Source organism: Hippocampus guttulatus, chromosome 2 (assembly GCF_054856545.1).
Source record: "Hippocampus guttulatus isolate MCC_2025c chromosome 2, RoL_Hgut_1.0, whole genome shotgun sequence".
Taxonomy (NCBI): domain Eukaryota; kingdom Metazoa; phylum Chordata; class Actinopteri; order Syngnathiformes; family Syngnathidae; genus Hippocampus; species Hippocampus guttulatus.
The window spans coordinates 22,488,099-22,501,702 of NC_141262.1; the positions used below are offsets into that span (position 1 = coordinate 22,488,099).

Consider the following 13,604-nt stretch of genomic DNA (forward strand, 5'->3'; position numbering starts at 1 on the left):
GTGGCAGCTGTTACCAGAGCAACTGTGATGTCATTTTTCAGGCGACAGCAAGTGGCGAACCGGCCGTCCCCTGAGTTGGGTAAAAACAGATTCTTTGCTGAAATCATCTTCCACAAACGTAATATTAATCAAAATACTGTGTCTCCGTTGCGCAAACAACAAATTCATGTCAAGACCGTTTTTGACTAGACTTCCCCTTTAATGTAAATCAAATGTCTTCTCGAATGGTAAATGAAGCACTCATCTCTGTAAAACGGGCCCCTCAGTCCTCTTTCGAGATTATTTCGCATGTACGCACCACCGTGAGCTAAAGACGCATATTTTCATGCAGCAGGCAGACGTGGAGACCTGAAACACTAAAATATATGGAGCTTGGCGAAAAGACGGCAAGAAGGGATGGGAGACTGAGACGGCATGCTAAATAAACAAGAGAGGGAGAGGGAGGATCGAGGAGGAGAGACGAGAGGTGGCATGAAGCTGCTCACACAGCAGTCGGATGCTGACACACTCAAAGAGGACGTACCAGACCGGCACAGGATGCATGCAACTCGTGGACCGGTCGCTGGAAGCATCGCAGTGCCCAGAGGAGCTGGAAGGTGAGGAAATAGCGCTTAGCGGACAACGATGGTTGCAAACTCAGTGAAGACGTGCTGAATCTGAAAGGCATGAAAGAAACCGTTGCACCCAGACTGGTCAGTAGGGAAGCACAAGTGGGCTTTGAAATGTGCAATAGGAATGTAAGATCGGGGCCAATGCGGTAGGAAGGTAGCGTATGACGAGAAGGTAAGAAGGTTGAACAGATGTAGGGACGCAAGGGTAGCCAGTAAGACAGGTGGGCTAGTAAAGGTAAGATAGGACAGGTGAGGTCGGACAGAAGCGAGCGCATATTTCAAGATCCATTTCATGAGCTGAAAGCGAGTCTGTGCATCTTGTTGACGTGCTCAGATGCTTATTTGGAAGCTGACTTCATATTTACGTGAGCGACTGGCTTGAATTGAGCGGGCAATGACGTCTCCTCATAACGGACTCGCAAGGTTAAATCGTGACCCGGCGTCATCCCGGCGCTTGCTTTCGCTTCAGGGCATGTTTGCGTTCATTGATGCAAGATGAGGGACGGATTACACTAGCATGGATCATTGTGCTGGATCATTATTTTGCCCGTGTCGCACACAAATTGACTCTCCAAATTGACACCGCGTCTAACGGGTGGGGATAATCGTTGTTGTCAGAGGTGCACAAGTGCACGGCGTTTAGCTCCAGGAGAGGAACTGGTGCGAAGGAGTTAATCTCACATCAACGCCCTGAATTTAATTGAGGATGCATTGACAAGATGATATTCCCCCCCCACCCCCAACCTGAATACACCTCCATTATTGCAGCAATGATTCCGAGGTGTCCGTGATTTTATTCCCGGATGTGTTGTCCTGGCTACTACCGTAATTCTGTAGAAAAAAGATAATTGAGGCCAGCATTAAAGCAGCTCTCGCTCTCTCGCCCCCGCAGTCCCCTCGTCGCTCTTTGCATATTCCATTCGGCGAGGGCCACTAATGCAACTTCAAAAGCGGGTTGATGGATGTTAAAGCAGGTTGAGGGAACTTGAAGGGTATCTTGAAGCTCGCAGGAAAAAAAAAACGGATTCGCGGGAGTGTGTTGAGTAGAAGCTACGCCGCACGACTCTTTAAATTTGGCAGATTTGGCACACGCAGAAGACAAAGCTAATAGGACGTCAGCAGACGAATGATTGATAACCTCCCTTTTATTGTCTATTCAGGAGCACGAGCAGCGGCAGCATTTGAGCCGCCGTAACGCTTCGGATCAAGCAGAGCGTAGCTCGTGATCATGGATTTGAACGAGAGCTTTCCGGCCGATCCAATGGGCTCGGCATCAAACGCGAGCGCCGACTATGAGGACTACTACACGGATCCCGATGGCAGTAAAATCATCATCCCGTCCATCTACGCTCTGGTCTGCTGCGTGGGCCTCACGGGCAACGCCATGGTCATTTATGTCATTCTCAAGTACGCCAAAATGAAGACGGCTACGAACATTTATATCCTCAACTTGGCCATCGCCGATGAGCTGTTCATGCTGAGCATGCCCTTTTTCGCCACGTCGGCCGCCGTACGTCACTGGCCCTTCGGCTCGTTCATGTGCCGGCTGGTGCTGAGCGTGGACGGCATCAACATGTTCACATCCATCTTCTGTCTTACCGTGCTGAGTGTGGACCGCTACGTGGCCGTGGTTCACCCCATCAAGGCGGCGCGCTACCGCCGACCCACCGTGGCCAAAATGGTGAACGTTTGCATCTGGGGGCTGTCGTTGGTGGTCATCCTGCCCATCATCATCTTTGCGGACACCGTCCCGGCCGAGGACGGCGCCGTGGACTGTAACTTCCTGTGGCCGGAGGAATCCTGGTCCGAAGCCTTTGTGGTCTATACCTTTCTTTTGGGCTTCCTTCTTCCCGTGGGGGCCATATGTTTGTGCTATTGCCTCATGGTGGCCAGGATGCGAGCGGTGGGGCTAAAAGCTGGGTGGCTTCAACGGCGGAATTCCGAGAAGAAGATCACCCGCATGGTGCTGCTGGTGGTGGCGGTGTTCATCCTGTGCTGGATGCCCTTTTACGTCGTCCAGCTGGTCAGCGTCTTCCATCGGCCGCCGCACCCCATGGTCACCCAGCTTTTTGTCATCCTCAGCTACGCAAACAGCAGCGCCAATCCCATCCTCTACGGCTTCGTGTCGGATCACTTCCGCCGCTCCTTCCAGCGCATTGTGTGTTTTCGCTGGCTGGAGTCCGGAGTGGATGCCGAGCAGGTGGACTACTGTGCTGTGGCGGTCAGGGGACAAGGCACGTGCGCCCAGCTGGATTTCCACAAAAATGTCACTGCCTCTGATGCGGTTTTTCACAACGGAACGTATACCTCACGCACCACCGCCGTCTGAAGACATTTCCCAAAAGAAAGCTCAGAGTGTTCGAGCCCAAAGTAAACAAAGCAAACTCTGTGGGTTAGATGAGCGGGAGAGCATCCAAGAATTTTTTATCCAAGAGCTTGATATTTCAGTGAATGTCGAGATACATTCTGCAGATCAAAAACTGTCTGTGTTTTCACTGTACTGGAAAGACAGTAGCACCAAGACTTAGCAGTTCTCCAAGTTATGGCTTTTTTGATTGAGGCGCCATCTCTCCACTGATTTATTTTTGCTTTATGTTCCAAGTACCAGCTGGCCTCAGATATGTGGCCAATTGAGTGAAATGGGGGGGGGGGGTGGAGCAATTAAGGTACTGTAATGTGGACAAGCTGTAGTCACCAACGCACTTTCAGACATTCACTGAACGAGATGGTCAAAACACCAATATGAAACGAGAGCACCAGTAAGAAGCTGTTGGAAGGCCGACAACTCACTCCCAGATGCTTACTCCAGACTCACCCAACCACCTTAGCCAGCCCAACTCGGGGTCCTGACATCACACACGAGGCCATAGCCCTCAAAGGCACACATCGACCACAAGTCCTACCGAATGTGAAGTAATTAGCCTTTAGAAGAGCAGGTTCTTTCTGAAAATTCTCTCTGTTTTTATGCATTTTCTTCGTTATAAACCAACAAAAAATGTATTTTGGGTGGCTTGAATGGACTAATGGCATTTCAATTCATATAGAGATTAGATAGATAGATCACTAGATAGATAGCTAGCTAGAATAGATAGCGAGCAAGCTAGAATAGGCAGGTAGCTAGCTAGCTAGAATCAATAGCTGGAATAGCTAGCTAGCTGGAATAGCGATACACTGTGGACGGACGGACGGACGGGCGGGCGGGCGGACGGACGGACGGACGGACGGACGAGATAGATAGATAGATAGATAGATATAGATAGATAGATAGATAGATAGATAGATAGATAGATAGATAGATAGATAGATAGATAGATATGCGCGAGTGTGTGCTTGTAACATATAAAGTGGATTTACTATATATTTTGTTCTGGTCTTCAAATGCTTGCTTGAATGTAGGCTAAATGCACACTTTGTTTACATGATTACATTGGTAAACATGTTTAGATTGGCAAGTACAGCCGCGGTTCGTGTATATATATATATATATATATATATATAATGTTTCCGTAATTGCTGTGGCAGCTTTATTATTTAAATAAAACGACAAGGCCGTAAAAGCACTTTTCATTTGCAAATGAGTCTCTCTCTCTCTCACACACACACACACGCACGCGCACACACACACACAATTAACAAGTGAACAAGCTTTCAGGTCCAAATCATTTGAATTTAGATTACATTCACGTCAGTGCAGTGCGTCAAATGTCAACAATTACAACCATCTTTTGCTCTGAGATGCTTCTTGCGGTTTTTGTCAATCCTCACCAGGAAGAGAGAAATTAGATGGACTTGATGAAGCAATGACCCCGTTTCTTTCAACAAGCTCCCCCTCCACGCACAGACAAGAGGTACACACACACATACATACACACATCTGTTTTATCACCATTGCTGGGAACACAGCGAGGGGTCACGAAAGGCTTGGAGGATGGCTGTGGACGTAAACATCTCGCATGTGTTTTCTATCAGCGCTGCTGTCTGACAATACCTCTTCGTTCCTGAATGGAATCACACATAATTCGGAACAACAATGCCCTCTACACGCCTGCTCTTCGCTCGCCTTTCGCAAGAGTACCTCACAATGTGATCTTCAAACAGCTCCAAAGGTCTTTAACCCGGTCGGTCCTCAAGTTCCCTTCACACTATGAACGCATGACGATAGCCGGCTAACAGTGCCGCCGAGTGTGCGTATAAAGCCTAAGAACTGTATATGAAAGATTTCAAGTTGAAAAGACCACTTCACTTTCAGTACATCCGAATCATTTTAGGTATTAGTCCAAGTTCTGCTGGACTTCCTCACAAGGACAGGACATTTTAAAGCGCATTTAAGCCGTGTATCATAATGTGACATTGAAATAAATCCTTCAATTTAAAAGGGACAAGATCAGATGATCGCCCCGATAGCCAGCAAGCTCCGCCTCCATTGCGTTGCTGTTCAAAAGGCCAAACGCTGTTCTTCATTAGCCCAATACAAAACTAAGAGCAACCCCGCAAAAGTTAAAAGGCATCTGTGGAATTTGCAGCAGCAATGTCGTCACCAACAATGTCACACATTCGTCAAAGTCGTCCGCACTGTGGCTTTTACTGAGCGTGTAAAAGTTGAACTTGTTCAAAGTCGACAACAATTGTTCACAGACGGGCATTGTTTTTATGGCTGCAGACATAAAAGTTCGACTTGTTTAATGACAATATCAAACAGTCACGCACGCACATAGCCTTTATGGCGGTGGAAATAAAATCAAAAGGACATTTTTATTTCTTTTTTTTTTCCCCCGTTCACAGTAAGCGATCACAACGTTATTTGTCAACGTGAAAAAGTGAAACCATTCCTGGAGTCCTCGGGGAAAAAAAAAAATTTGTTGCAAATGTCAACGTGTTTGTTTGTACGTGTTTTGTTGTGAGAGCCTTTGTTGATTGTCTTCCGTTTCAAACAGCTGGATGTGATTCAATGTGGTCGGAAAACATTCCAGGCTCAATGAGATGGAGGTGGAGGGGAGGGGCGGGTCTTGATGAATTTAGGATGACTCTGGGACTGACTGCCCAAGTCAAGGTTAAAATAAAGAAACACCCTTCAGACATCTGCACCGCAAAACTTTTTTTTTTAAGGCAAATCACAAAAGGAAGAAAAATTGCTCGTAAAATAAACATTCTATACATTCCTTTGCATTTCATGCCACTTTCGTGGCCGGTCTTGTCGAAGATAAAATAATCCACAACCGATGGAACTTTTGGCTCCAAACCAAAGAACTGCTCATGACAACAATTCCCCGTTTACTGCACTTGCAAGAAAACCGTACCTCGATGTCATCAATCATTCATGGAGTTGACAGTTCTCTTCAGTTGAGAAATTGGGAGGGCGGGGGGTGGAGGGGGGGGGGATCAAGTGGTCAGTGTTTGCAACATACAAGCGAAGCAATGACACAAAAAGAAAGAGTTTTCAGTGTCTCTCACCTGCTACATCAACGGATATGATCGCGCAATATTCAACGACAGGAGGCTGACACCATGAGTCGACTTATTCCAGCGTGCCTTTTCACGTTGTGTTTTTAAAAAAAATTTTTTTAGGTCAAGCCAACTTGGCTGCGCTCTAATTAGACATGACTTTTGACCCCTGACGAAGGGCCGGCCGCCACCTGTTTATCATGAGCACCAGAGATCCAGTGGTAGCAGTCTGTGCCGTTCTTGCTCCGAGGCCGTACCGCACAGCGGGTGCAGTAGATGATCCCCAGAACGACCATTAACACGACAAAGATACAGATGGGCACCAAGAGGCCCACCAGGAGCCAGGTGCTACTCTGACTCGGCCCCCTGCCCTCCTGGACAGAATCCGAGTGGTTGATCGTGGGCGGCTGAGAGGGATCGATCCAAGCGGGCGCATCTTCGGTGGTGGTCGCCGCATCGTTCGCGTCCTTCCCTTGCTTTTCTTCCTGCGGGGATTGTTTTTCTTTCTCTGACGGATTGCGGTAACCGGAATCAGTTAGCATGTCAGACACTGTGACTTTATCCTCTGGATTTCCTCGGTTCTGGAGCACCGTTGAGAACTCCGCCCACCAATTCCCAGCTCCCTCTGATAGGGTAGAGGTAGAAGAAAAGGGGAAAGGAGTGGTCTCCTGCTCTTCTTCCTCATCCTCATCTTCATACAAGTAAAGAGAGGTGCTGGAGACGGTGGGCGGGTGCGTCAGGGCAGGTGTGGTCGTGATGGTCGTTGGCAAAAGGTCAGCGTGGCCATCAAGGTTTACCGCCTCGGTCACAGTCTCTGGCGCTGGATGAAAAAAGTCCTCCTGAGGCGCGCTGGTCACCCATATGACATCAGATCCCCAAACTTTGGGAGGGTCAGTCAACCAGTCAAGCGTGTGATCCCCCTCTGGTTCCCAAACGGTTTGCCCTGGCTCTGGGGGCCAATTGTAGTCCATAGGATCCCATTCGGGTCCAGGCTGTGGTGTGACCCAAGGAAAGGGCGGCGTGACGGCGGATTGGTCACCTATCTTCTGACACGAAGACGAGTCAGACATGACGAGTTGGTAGCCTTCCATACAATAGCACTCGAAGCCGCCCTCGTAGTTGAAACACATGTGCTGGCAGGTTCCTGGTATCTGGCACTCGTCCGTGTCTTGGCACCGACTGCGGTCCTCGGGCTGCGGCGAGAACCCGTAATGGCAGTGACAAAGGAAGGAGCCCTCCGTGTTCTCACAGGAGTGTTCGCACGGATTACTTTGACATTCGTCGAGATCCTCGCAGATCCCCTCGTCGTTGAGGAGGTAACCCTCCTGACAGCGACATTCAAAGCTCCCGGGAGAGTTGACGCAACCTTGCTCGCAGGGACTCTGGAGGCACTCGTCCACGTCCAGGCAGCCGTGTTCATCCGGAGCCAGCATGTAACCGTCAGGGCAGGCGCAACGGTAGCCCTCCGATAGAGGCACACACTCAACCTGGCAGTTGGCCTCTTGGCAAGCGTCGGAAAGTACGCAGCTTTGACCATCGTCTCCGAGTTGATAGCCATCGGCGCACTCGCAGTACGAGTGCGCGCCGGCTTGCCCGCAGAAATGCTCGCAGCCGCCGTTATTCTCCTGGCACCAGACGTGCGACGCGGGGGGATCGGAGCAGAGAGGGGAATCCCTGGACCACCCCGCCGAACCGTCTTCCCTCAACACACACAGTACGGACTGCTGTTCGGTCTCGCAAGGCACGGTCGCCACAGATCCCGAGGGTACGTGGGTCAGAAGGGTGCTGAGAAGGCCAAACGGCGTGGCGTAAAAGGCGTTGCCGGAGCCCTCGCTCCACAAGGCAGGGCACATTCCTTTGTAGGCATAGTGGCACAGATAACCATCCACGGGCACGGAGCAGGAGCCATCCAGCCATTTCAAGTTTTCGCCTGGATCCTGAGTGTTGTACCCCATAACCACGCAGCGGGGCACCGAGCACATGGCGTGCGAGTACTCTCTCTGCCAGTTTGTATATTCTGTGTCCTGGTCACCCGTCGTCCATGAGAAACCCCGAAGGGGTCGCGCGGCGGTGCACTGGCGGGGTTGCCGCTGCAGCCCGATCCAGACTTGGACTTTGGTGCGCGAGTGGCGCAAGTCCACCGTGGTGAAGAGAGCGTGGACGGCGGCGGCGTCCACCTGGCGTTTTAGGGTGGCCAAGTCGCCGCCCTTCTCCTTGCAGGCCCTCCATGAGTCCAAGAAGGTCTTTCGCTGGAAGTAGAGCACCAGGCAGCCGTCCGCATTGCACAATGAGTCTCGCTCCCTCAAGTCCTCAGTCCAGACACAAGAAAATCCCCAGAAAATGAAGGCCAGCAGTGATGTCAGGAGTGGGGACGCGGTGCCGCTCAGCAGGGAGCCCATTCTTTTTCAGCACACTGTATTCCTTTCCTGTAGCCGCCCGTTCTAGCCTAGTTCAACTTTTCTTCCTTCATTTGAACTTTTATTCTTTCGGGAAACGCACTTCACGCTGCCCGACGGGGATACATCTGAAATCGGTGCAGTTGAGCGCACGCAGAGCGCAGCGAGGTTGGGAGGGAGGGAGAAGAGAAGAGAGGAGAGGAGAGGAGGAAAGAAAGTGTTCTTGGAAGATGTGGGAGGAGGGGGAGGGGCTCTGGTGGTGATGTATGTCAGAACGGGGCGGGGTCGGGGGGGTGAAGTGAAGGAAAGGAGTATGTCATATGGTTTTCATAAATCTTGATCGTGGATGTAGTTGGATTCGCTGGCATTTACACCCTCAAGCCCCCCCCCCCCCCCCGCCACACACACACACAAAAGGAGTTAAAGGAGTTTGCTTGGCTTAATCAACTTATAGATGCTAGCCTGCAATAAGTAATCTCTCCCTTCCTGTTTCTCAAATTATTTATCTCTCATCATCTCACCATCGGCTCAAGAAGCGGTTCCGCATCTCGAAATGGAACGGACCAGAGGATGGATGTTATCTTCCTGTGATCGCACACATATGCTTTCCTCGCTTCAAATCACATTTGCTCATGAGCCAGTAAGAAGATACCCTTTCCAGCAGAAAAAAAAAAAAAGATCAGGAATAACAATTCCAACTAATAAATCTCCCCGATAGCGATGGGGAAGTAGGGAAAGTTGTCAAGGTCAGCGGCGTGGAGGAAGAGGGCCTCTGGTTTTGCTATGAAAACAACCACTCAGTGCTCTGAAATGGAGACATAGGTGGGGGGGGGGGGGGGGGAGTTGGAAGTAGTTTTGTGAGAGTCACTTGAGGAATGGAGAAGCGAGGGGGGTTGTGGGGACAGTACTTTTAGTCCGGTGAGTCTGTCGAATAAATGATTGCTTTTTAGTCGCCCGAGCTGCTTAGAATGCTCCTCTGCGAGTTGCAGCCCAGCTTCGAAGGTTGCCAGGGAGATATCTGTGCAATGTCAAAGCACCAAGACAACAAGTGAAATAATAATCGACTCAAGATTTTCGTCTGATCATTTCATCAAGACTTTTTTTTTCTCCCCAAAAAGGATCACAGCAATCATCTGCATTCAGTGGGCTCGGTTGTTTTAGAACCTCACCAGCAGCCGACCACGAGACGAACACTAAGTAGGTTTGAATGATACCTTGGCACTGTCATTTGTTTATCTGTGCGAGACAAGAGCTGCCATTCATACAAGCACGCGCCAACAACGCAACGCATGCGTCTTCGGTTAATATTTGGCTGCTTGGTGGGGAAAGCAGCTGTGTGATTACTCATAAGTAGTCGACAGAAAGCCAATGCGTCATTTTGATTCACCCTTTCAGGGGACAGCGGTTACTACAGTGGACAGCTTATCATGTTATCAGGTTAGCATTATTGGTGCATGAAAGGGTTAATATTTTACGAGTCGGTAGGGGTTGAACAACCAAAGATTTTTTTTTGTAGTTGCTTATAATGTGAATAAAAGTCAGAATCGTTTCATCATGTTTGTTTGTAAATATATACAGTACATATATCCATCCATCCATTTTCCGAACCGCTTGATCCTCACTAGGGTCGCGGGGGGTGCTGGAGCCTATCCCAGCCGTCTTCGGGCAGTAGGCGGGGGACACCCTGAATCAGTTGCCAGCCAATCGCAGGGCACACAGAGACGAACAACCATCCACGCCCACACTCACACCTAGGGACAATTTAGAGCGTCCAATCAACCTGCCATGCATTTTTTTGGAATGTGGGAGGAAACCGGAGCACCCGGAGAAAACCCACGCAGGCCCGGGGAGAACATGCAAACTCCACACAGGGAGGCCGGAGCTGGAATCGAACCCGGTACCTCTGCACTGTGAAGCCAACGTGCTAACCACTGAACTACCGGGCCGCCCCCACAGTACATATATATATATATATATATATATATATATATTTGTTTGTGTGTATAAATAAATAAATAAATAAATAAAACAAAATTGTGTATATATATATATATATATATATATGTGTGTATATATATATATATATATATATATATATACAATTTTGTGTATATATTGTGTGTATATATATATATATATACACACACATATATATATATATACACAATTTTGTTTTATTTATTTATATTTATTTATATATGTGTGTATATATGTATATATATATATATATATATATATATATACACAATTTTGTTTTATTTAATTTTTTTATTTATTTATACACACAAACAAACATATGCATTGACTCTAATATATATAATATCTATAATGGATATAATTCCTCGTCTCACCCCCCCTCGGGTGGTGTCCGTCCCTCATTCAGCTCGGGTCCTCTACCAGAGGCCAGGAAGCTTGAGGGTTCTCCGCAGTATCCTTGCTGTTCCCAGCACTGCACATTTCTGGACTGAGATGTCCGATGTTGTTCCCGGGATCTGTTGCAACCACTCATCTAGTTTGGGGGTCACTGCCCCGAGTGCTCCGACCACCACAGGCACGACTGTCACCTTTACCTTCCAGGCTCTCTCCATCTCCTCTCTGAGCCCTTGGTATTTCTCGAGTTTCTCGTGTTCCTTCTTTCTGATGTTCCCATCACTTGGGACAGCTACATCCACTACAACGGCTTTCCTCTGCCCTTTATCTATGATCACGATATCTGGTTGGTTCGCCATTACCATCTTGTCAGTCTGGATCTGGAAGTCCCACAGGATCTTCGCTCTGTCATTCTCCACCACCTTCGGAGGTGTTTCCCATTCTGACCTTGGGGTTTCCAGTCCATACTCCGCACAGATGTTTCGGTAGACTATGCCAGCCACCTGGTTATGGCGTTCCATGTAGGCTTTCCCTGCCAGCATCTTACACCCTGCAGTTATGTGTTGGATCGTCTCAGGTGCCTCTTTGCACAACCTATACCTTGGGTCTTGTCTGGTGTGGTATATCTGGGCCTCAATGGCTCTGGTGCTCAGGGCCTGCTCCTGAGCAGCCAGGATGAGTGCCTCTGTGCTGTCCTTCAGGCCAGCCCTCTCTAGCCACCGATAGGACTTCTTGAGATCGGCCACTTCAGTTATGGTCCGGTGGTACATCCTGTGTAGGGGCTTGTCCTCCCATGATGGTCCCTCTTCCAGCGCCTCATCTTCTGTTCCCCATTGTCTGAGACATTCTCTGAGTATGTCATCCGTTGGAGCCTTCTCCTTGATGTATTCATGGAGCTTGGATGTTTCATCCTGGACAGTGGCTCTCACACTCACTAGTCCCCGGCCTCCTTCCTTTCGGCTTGCGTACAGTCTCAGGGTGCTGGATTTGGGATGGAACCCTCCGTGCATGGTTAGGAGCTTTCGGGTCTTAACGTCCGTGGTCTGAATCTCTTCCTTTGGCCACCTTATTATTCCTGCAGGGTATCTGATCACTGGCAGGGCATAGCTGTTTATTGCCCGGGTCTTATTCTTGCCATTGAGCTGGCTTCTTAGGACTTGCCTCACTCGCTGGAGGTATTTGGCCGTAGCCGCTTTCCTTGTTGCCAGTTCGAGGTTGCCATTGGCTTGTGGTATACCGAGGTACTTGTAGCTGTCCTCAATGTCTGCTATTGTTCCTTCAGGGAGTGAGACCCCTTCAGTGCGGACTATCTTTCCACTCTTAGTCACCATCCGACTACATTTCTCAAGCCCGAATGAGATCCCGATGTCGCTGCTGTAGATCCTGGTTGTGTGGATCAGGGAGTCTATGTCCCTTTCGCTCTTAGCATACAGCTTTATGTCATCCATGTAGAGGAGGTGACTGATTGTAGCTCCATTTCTGAGGCGGTATCCATAGCCTGTCTTGGTGATTACTTGGCTTAGGGGGTTCAGTCCTATGCAGAACAGCAGTGGGGAGAGTGCATCACCTTGGTATATGCCACATTTGATGGACACTTGGGTAAGTGGCTTTCCATTGGCTTCAAGTGTGGTTTTCCACATCCTCATCGAGTTCTTGTAATCAATCCAGGCTGTGCACAGGTTGGATTGATTACTTCTGTGCTTCGCTCATGTATTGATCCATGTGTCCACTTACCTTAGCCGCAATGATGCCTGACATGAGCTTCCATGTTGTGGAGAGACAGGTTATTGGCCGATAGTTGGATGGGACTGCACCCTTTGAGGGATCCTTCATGATCAGGATCGTTCGCCCTTCGGTTAGCCATCCTGGGTGAGTCCCATCCCTCAGCAGCTGGTTCATTTGTGCTGCTAGGCGCTCATGGAGTGCTGTGAGTTTCTTTAGCCAGTAGGTGTGGACTCATCAAATGTGTCTCATATCTGAGACTCTTTCCTGTATGTCTGCCACTGTTATGGTAACTGGGTTCTGTTCAGGGAGGTTGCTGTGCTCCTCTCTCAGGGCCACCAGCCATTGTGCACTGCTGTTATGTGCAACCTCCTTCTCCCGTATGCCTTTCCAGTACCTTTCAGTTTCCAGTCTTGGTGGGTCAGCTCTGTTGTTAGGACCCTGCCACTGAGCGTACACTTTCGCAGGTTGTGTTGCGAACAGCCTGTTTATTCGTCTGGCCTCATTCTCTTTCGTGTACCGCTTTAGGCGACTGGACAAGGCTTGGAGCCTTTGTTTGGCAGTTTCGAGTGCTTCAGGTATGGTCATCTGGATGTACCTCTCGGGTATCGGCCTTTTCATCACACCTCTCTGGGCCTCCCCCCTGATCTTAGCCTCCAACCGTCTTTTCCATGGTGGGTAACGTATCTCATGGCTTCCATGGTTGCTCTTATAGCCAAGCATCTCAAGGATCACTGATGCTGAAGCGTATATCAGCTCATTGGTTTCCATGATCGTTACGGTAGGGATCGCCCTCAGTGCTGCATTCACACTTTCCATGAGACTTTCAGGTGGTACTTCACATAGCCGTTGTAATCGGTTTCTAGGTTGCCCAGCTTTCATTCTCGCCATGATCTTAGCTTTCAGGTCAGTTGCTGCCTCGCTCAGCATTTCATTCATTGGGGCTGGCCTCCCAATCTCATCATCTGCATTCATTGGGGCTTGCCTCCCAATCTCTGGTATGACCTCCTCCTCTGATCTGGCAGCCTGGGGCCCTTCACCATGGAACCTGCGTATATCCATA

The 13,604-nt window shown here is 49.2% G+C and overlaps 3 protein-coding genes across 5 annotated transcripts in view; 1 reads left to right on the forward strand and 2 right to left on the reverse strand.

The window, feature by feature from the left end:
- Positions 1-13,604, reverse strand: part of rce1a (Ras converting CAAX endopeptidase 1a) — a 29,940-nt gene that overhangs the window by 4,109 nt on the left and 12,227 nt on the right. The window contains exon 8 of one of the 3 annotated variants that reach the window (XR_015099200.1): positions 15-70. Coding sequence is in view for 1 of the 3 variants with exons in the window: in XM_086103034.1 (XP_085959160.1) it covers positions 13,513-13,589 (77 nt within the window). In the remaining 2 variants the exon portion in view is untranslated. Of the gene's footprint in view, positions 1-14; positions 71-13,375; positions 13,590-13,604 lie in introns of those variants that run through there. The other 2 variants (XM_086103034.1, XR_015099199.1) reach the window with 2 other exon arrangements.
- Positions 1,671-3,205, forward strand: sstr1b (somatostatin receptor 1b). Its single transcript, XM_086102990.1, has one exon. It carries the CDS (start codon positions 1,840-1,842, stop codon positions 2,938-2,940), a length of 1,101 nt encoding a protein of 366 aa, XP_085959116.1. The 5' UTR covers positions 1,671-1,839; the 3' UTR covers positions 2,941-3,205.
- On the reverse strand, positions 5,277-10,385 carry cd248a (CD248 molecule, endosialin a). The gene has a single exon (XM_086102967.1). The coding sequence runs from the start codon at positions 8,450-8,452 to the stop codon at positions 6,203-6,205; it is 2,250 nt and encodes a 749-aa protein (XP_085959093.1). The 5' UTR covers positions 8,453-10,385; the 3' UTR covers positions 5,277-6,202.

What these genes read in the sequence shown, in the direction of transcription:
- cd248a (XM_086102967.1), bottom strand. Translation starts at nt 8,452, where the DNA reads ATGGGCTCCCTGCTGAGCGGCACCGCGTCCCCACTCCTGACATCACTG.
- sstr1b (XM_086102990.1), top strand. Translation starts at nt 1,840, where the DNA reads ATGGATTTGAACGAGAGCTTTCCGGCCGATCCAATGGGCTCGGCATCA.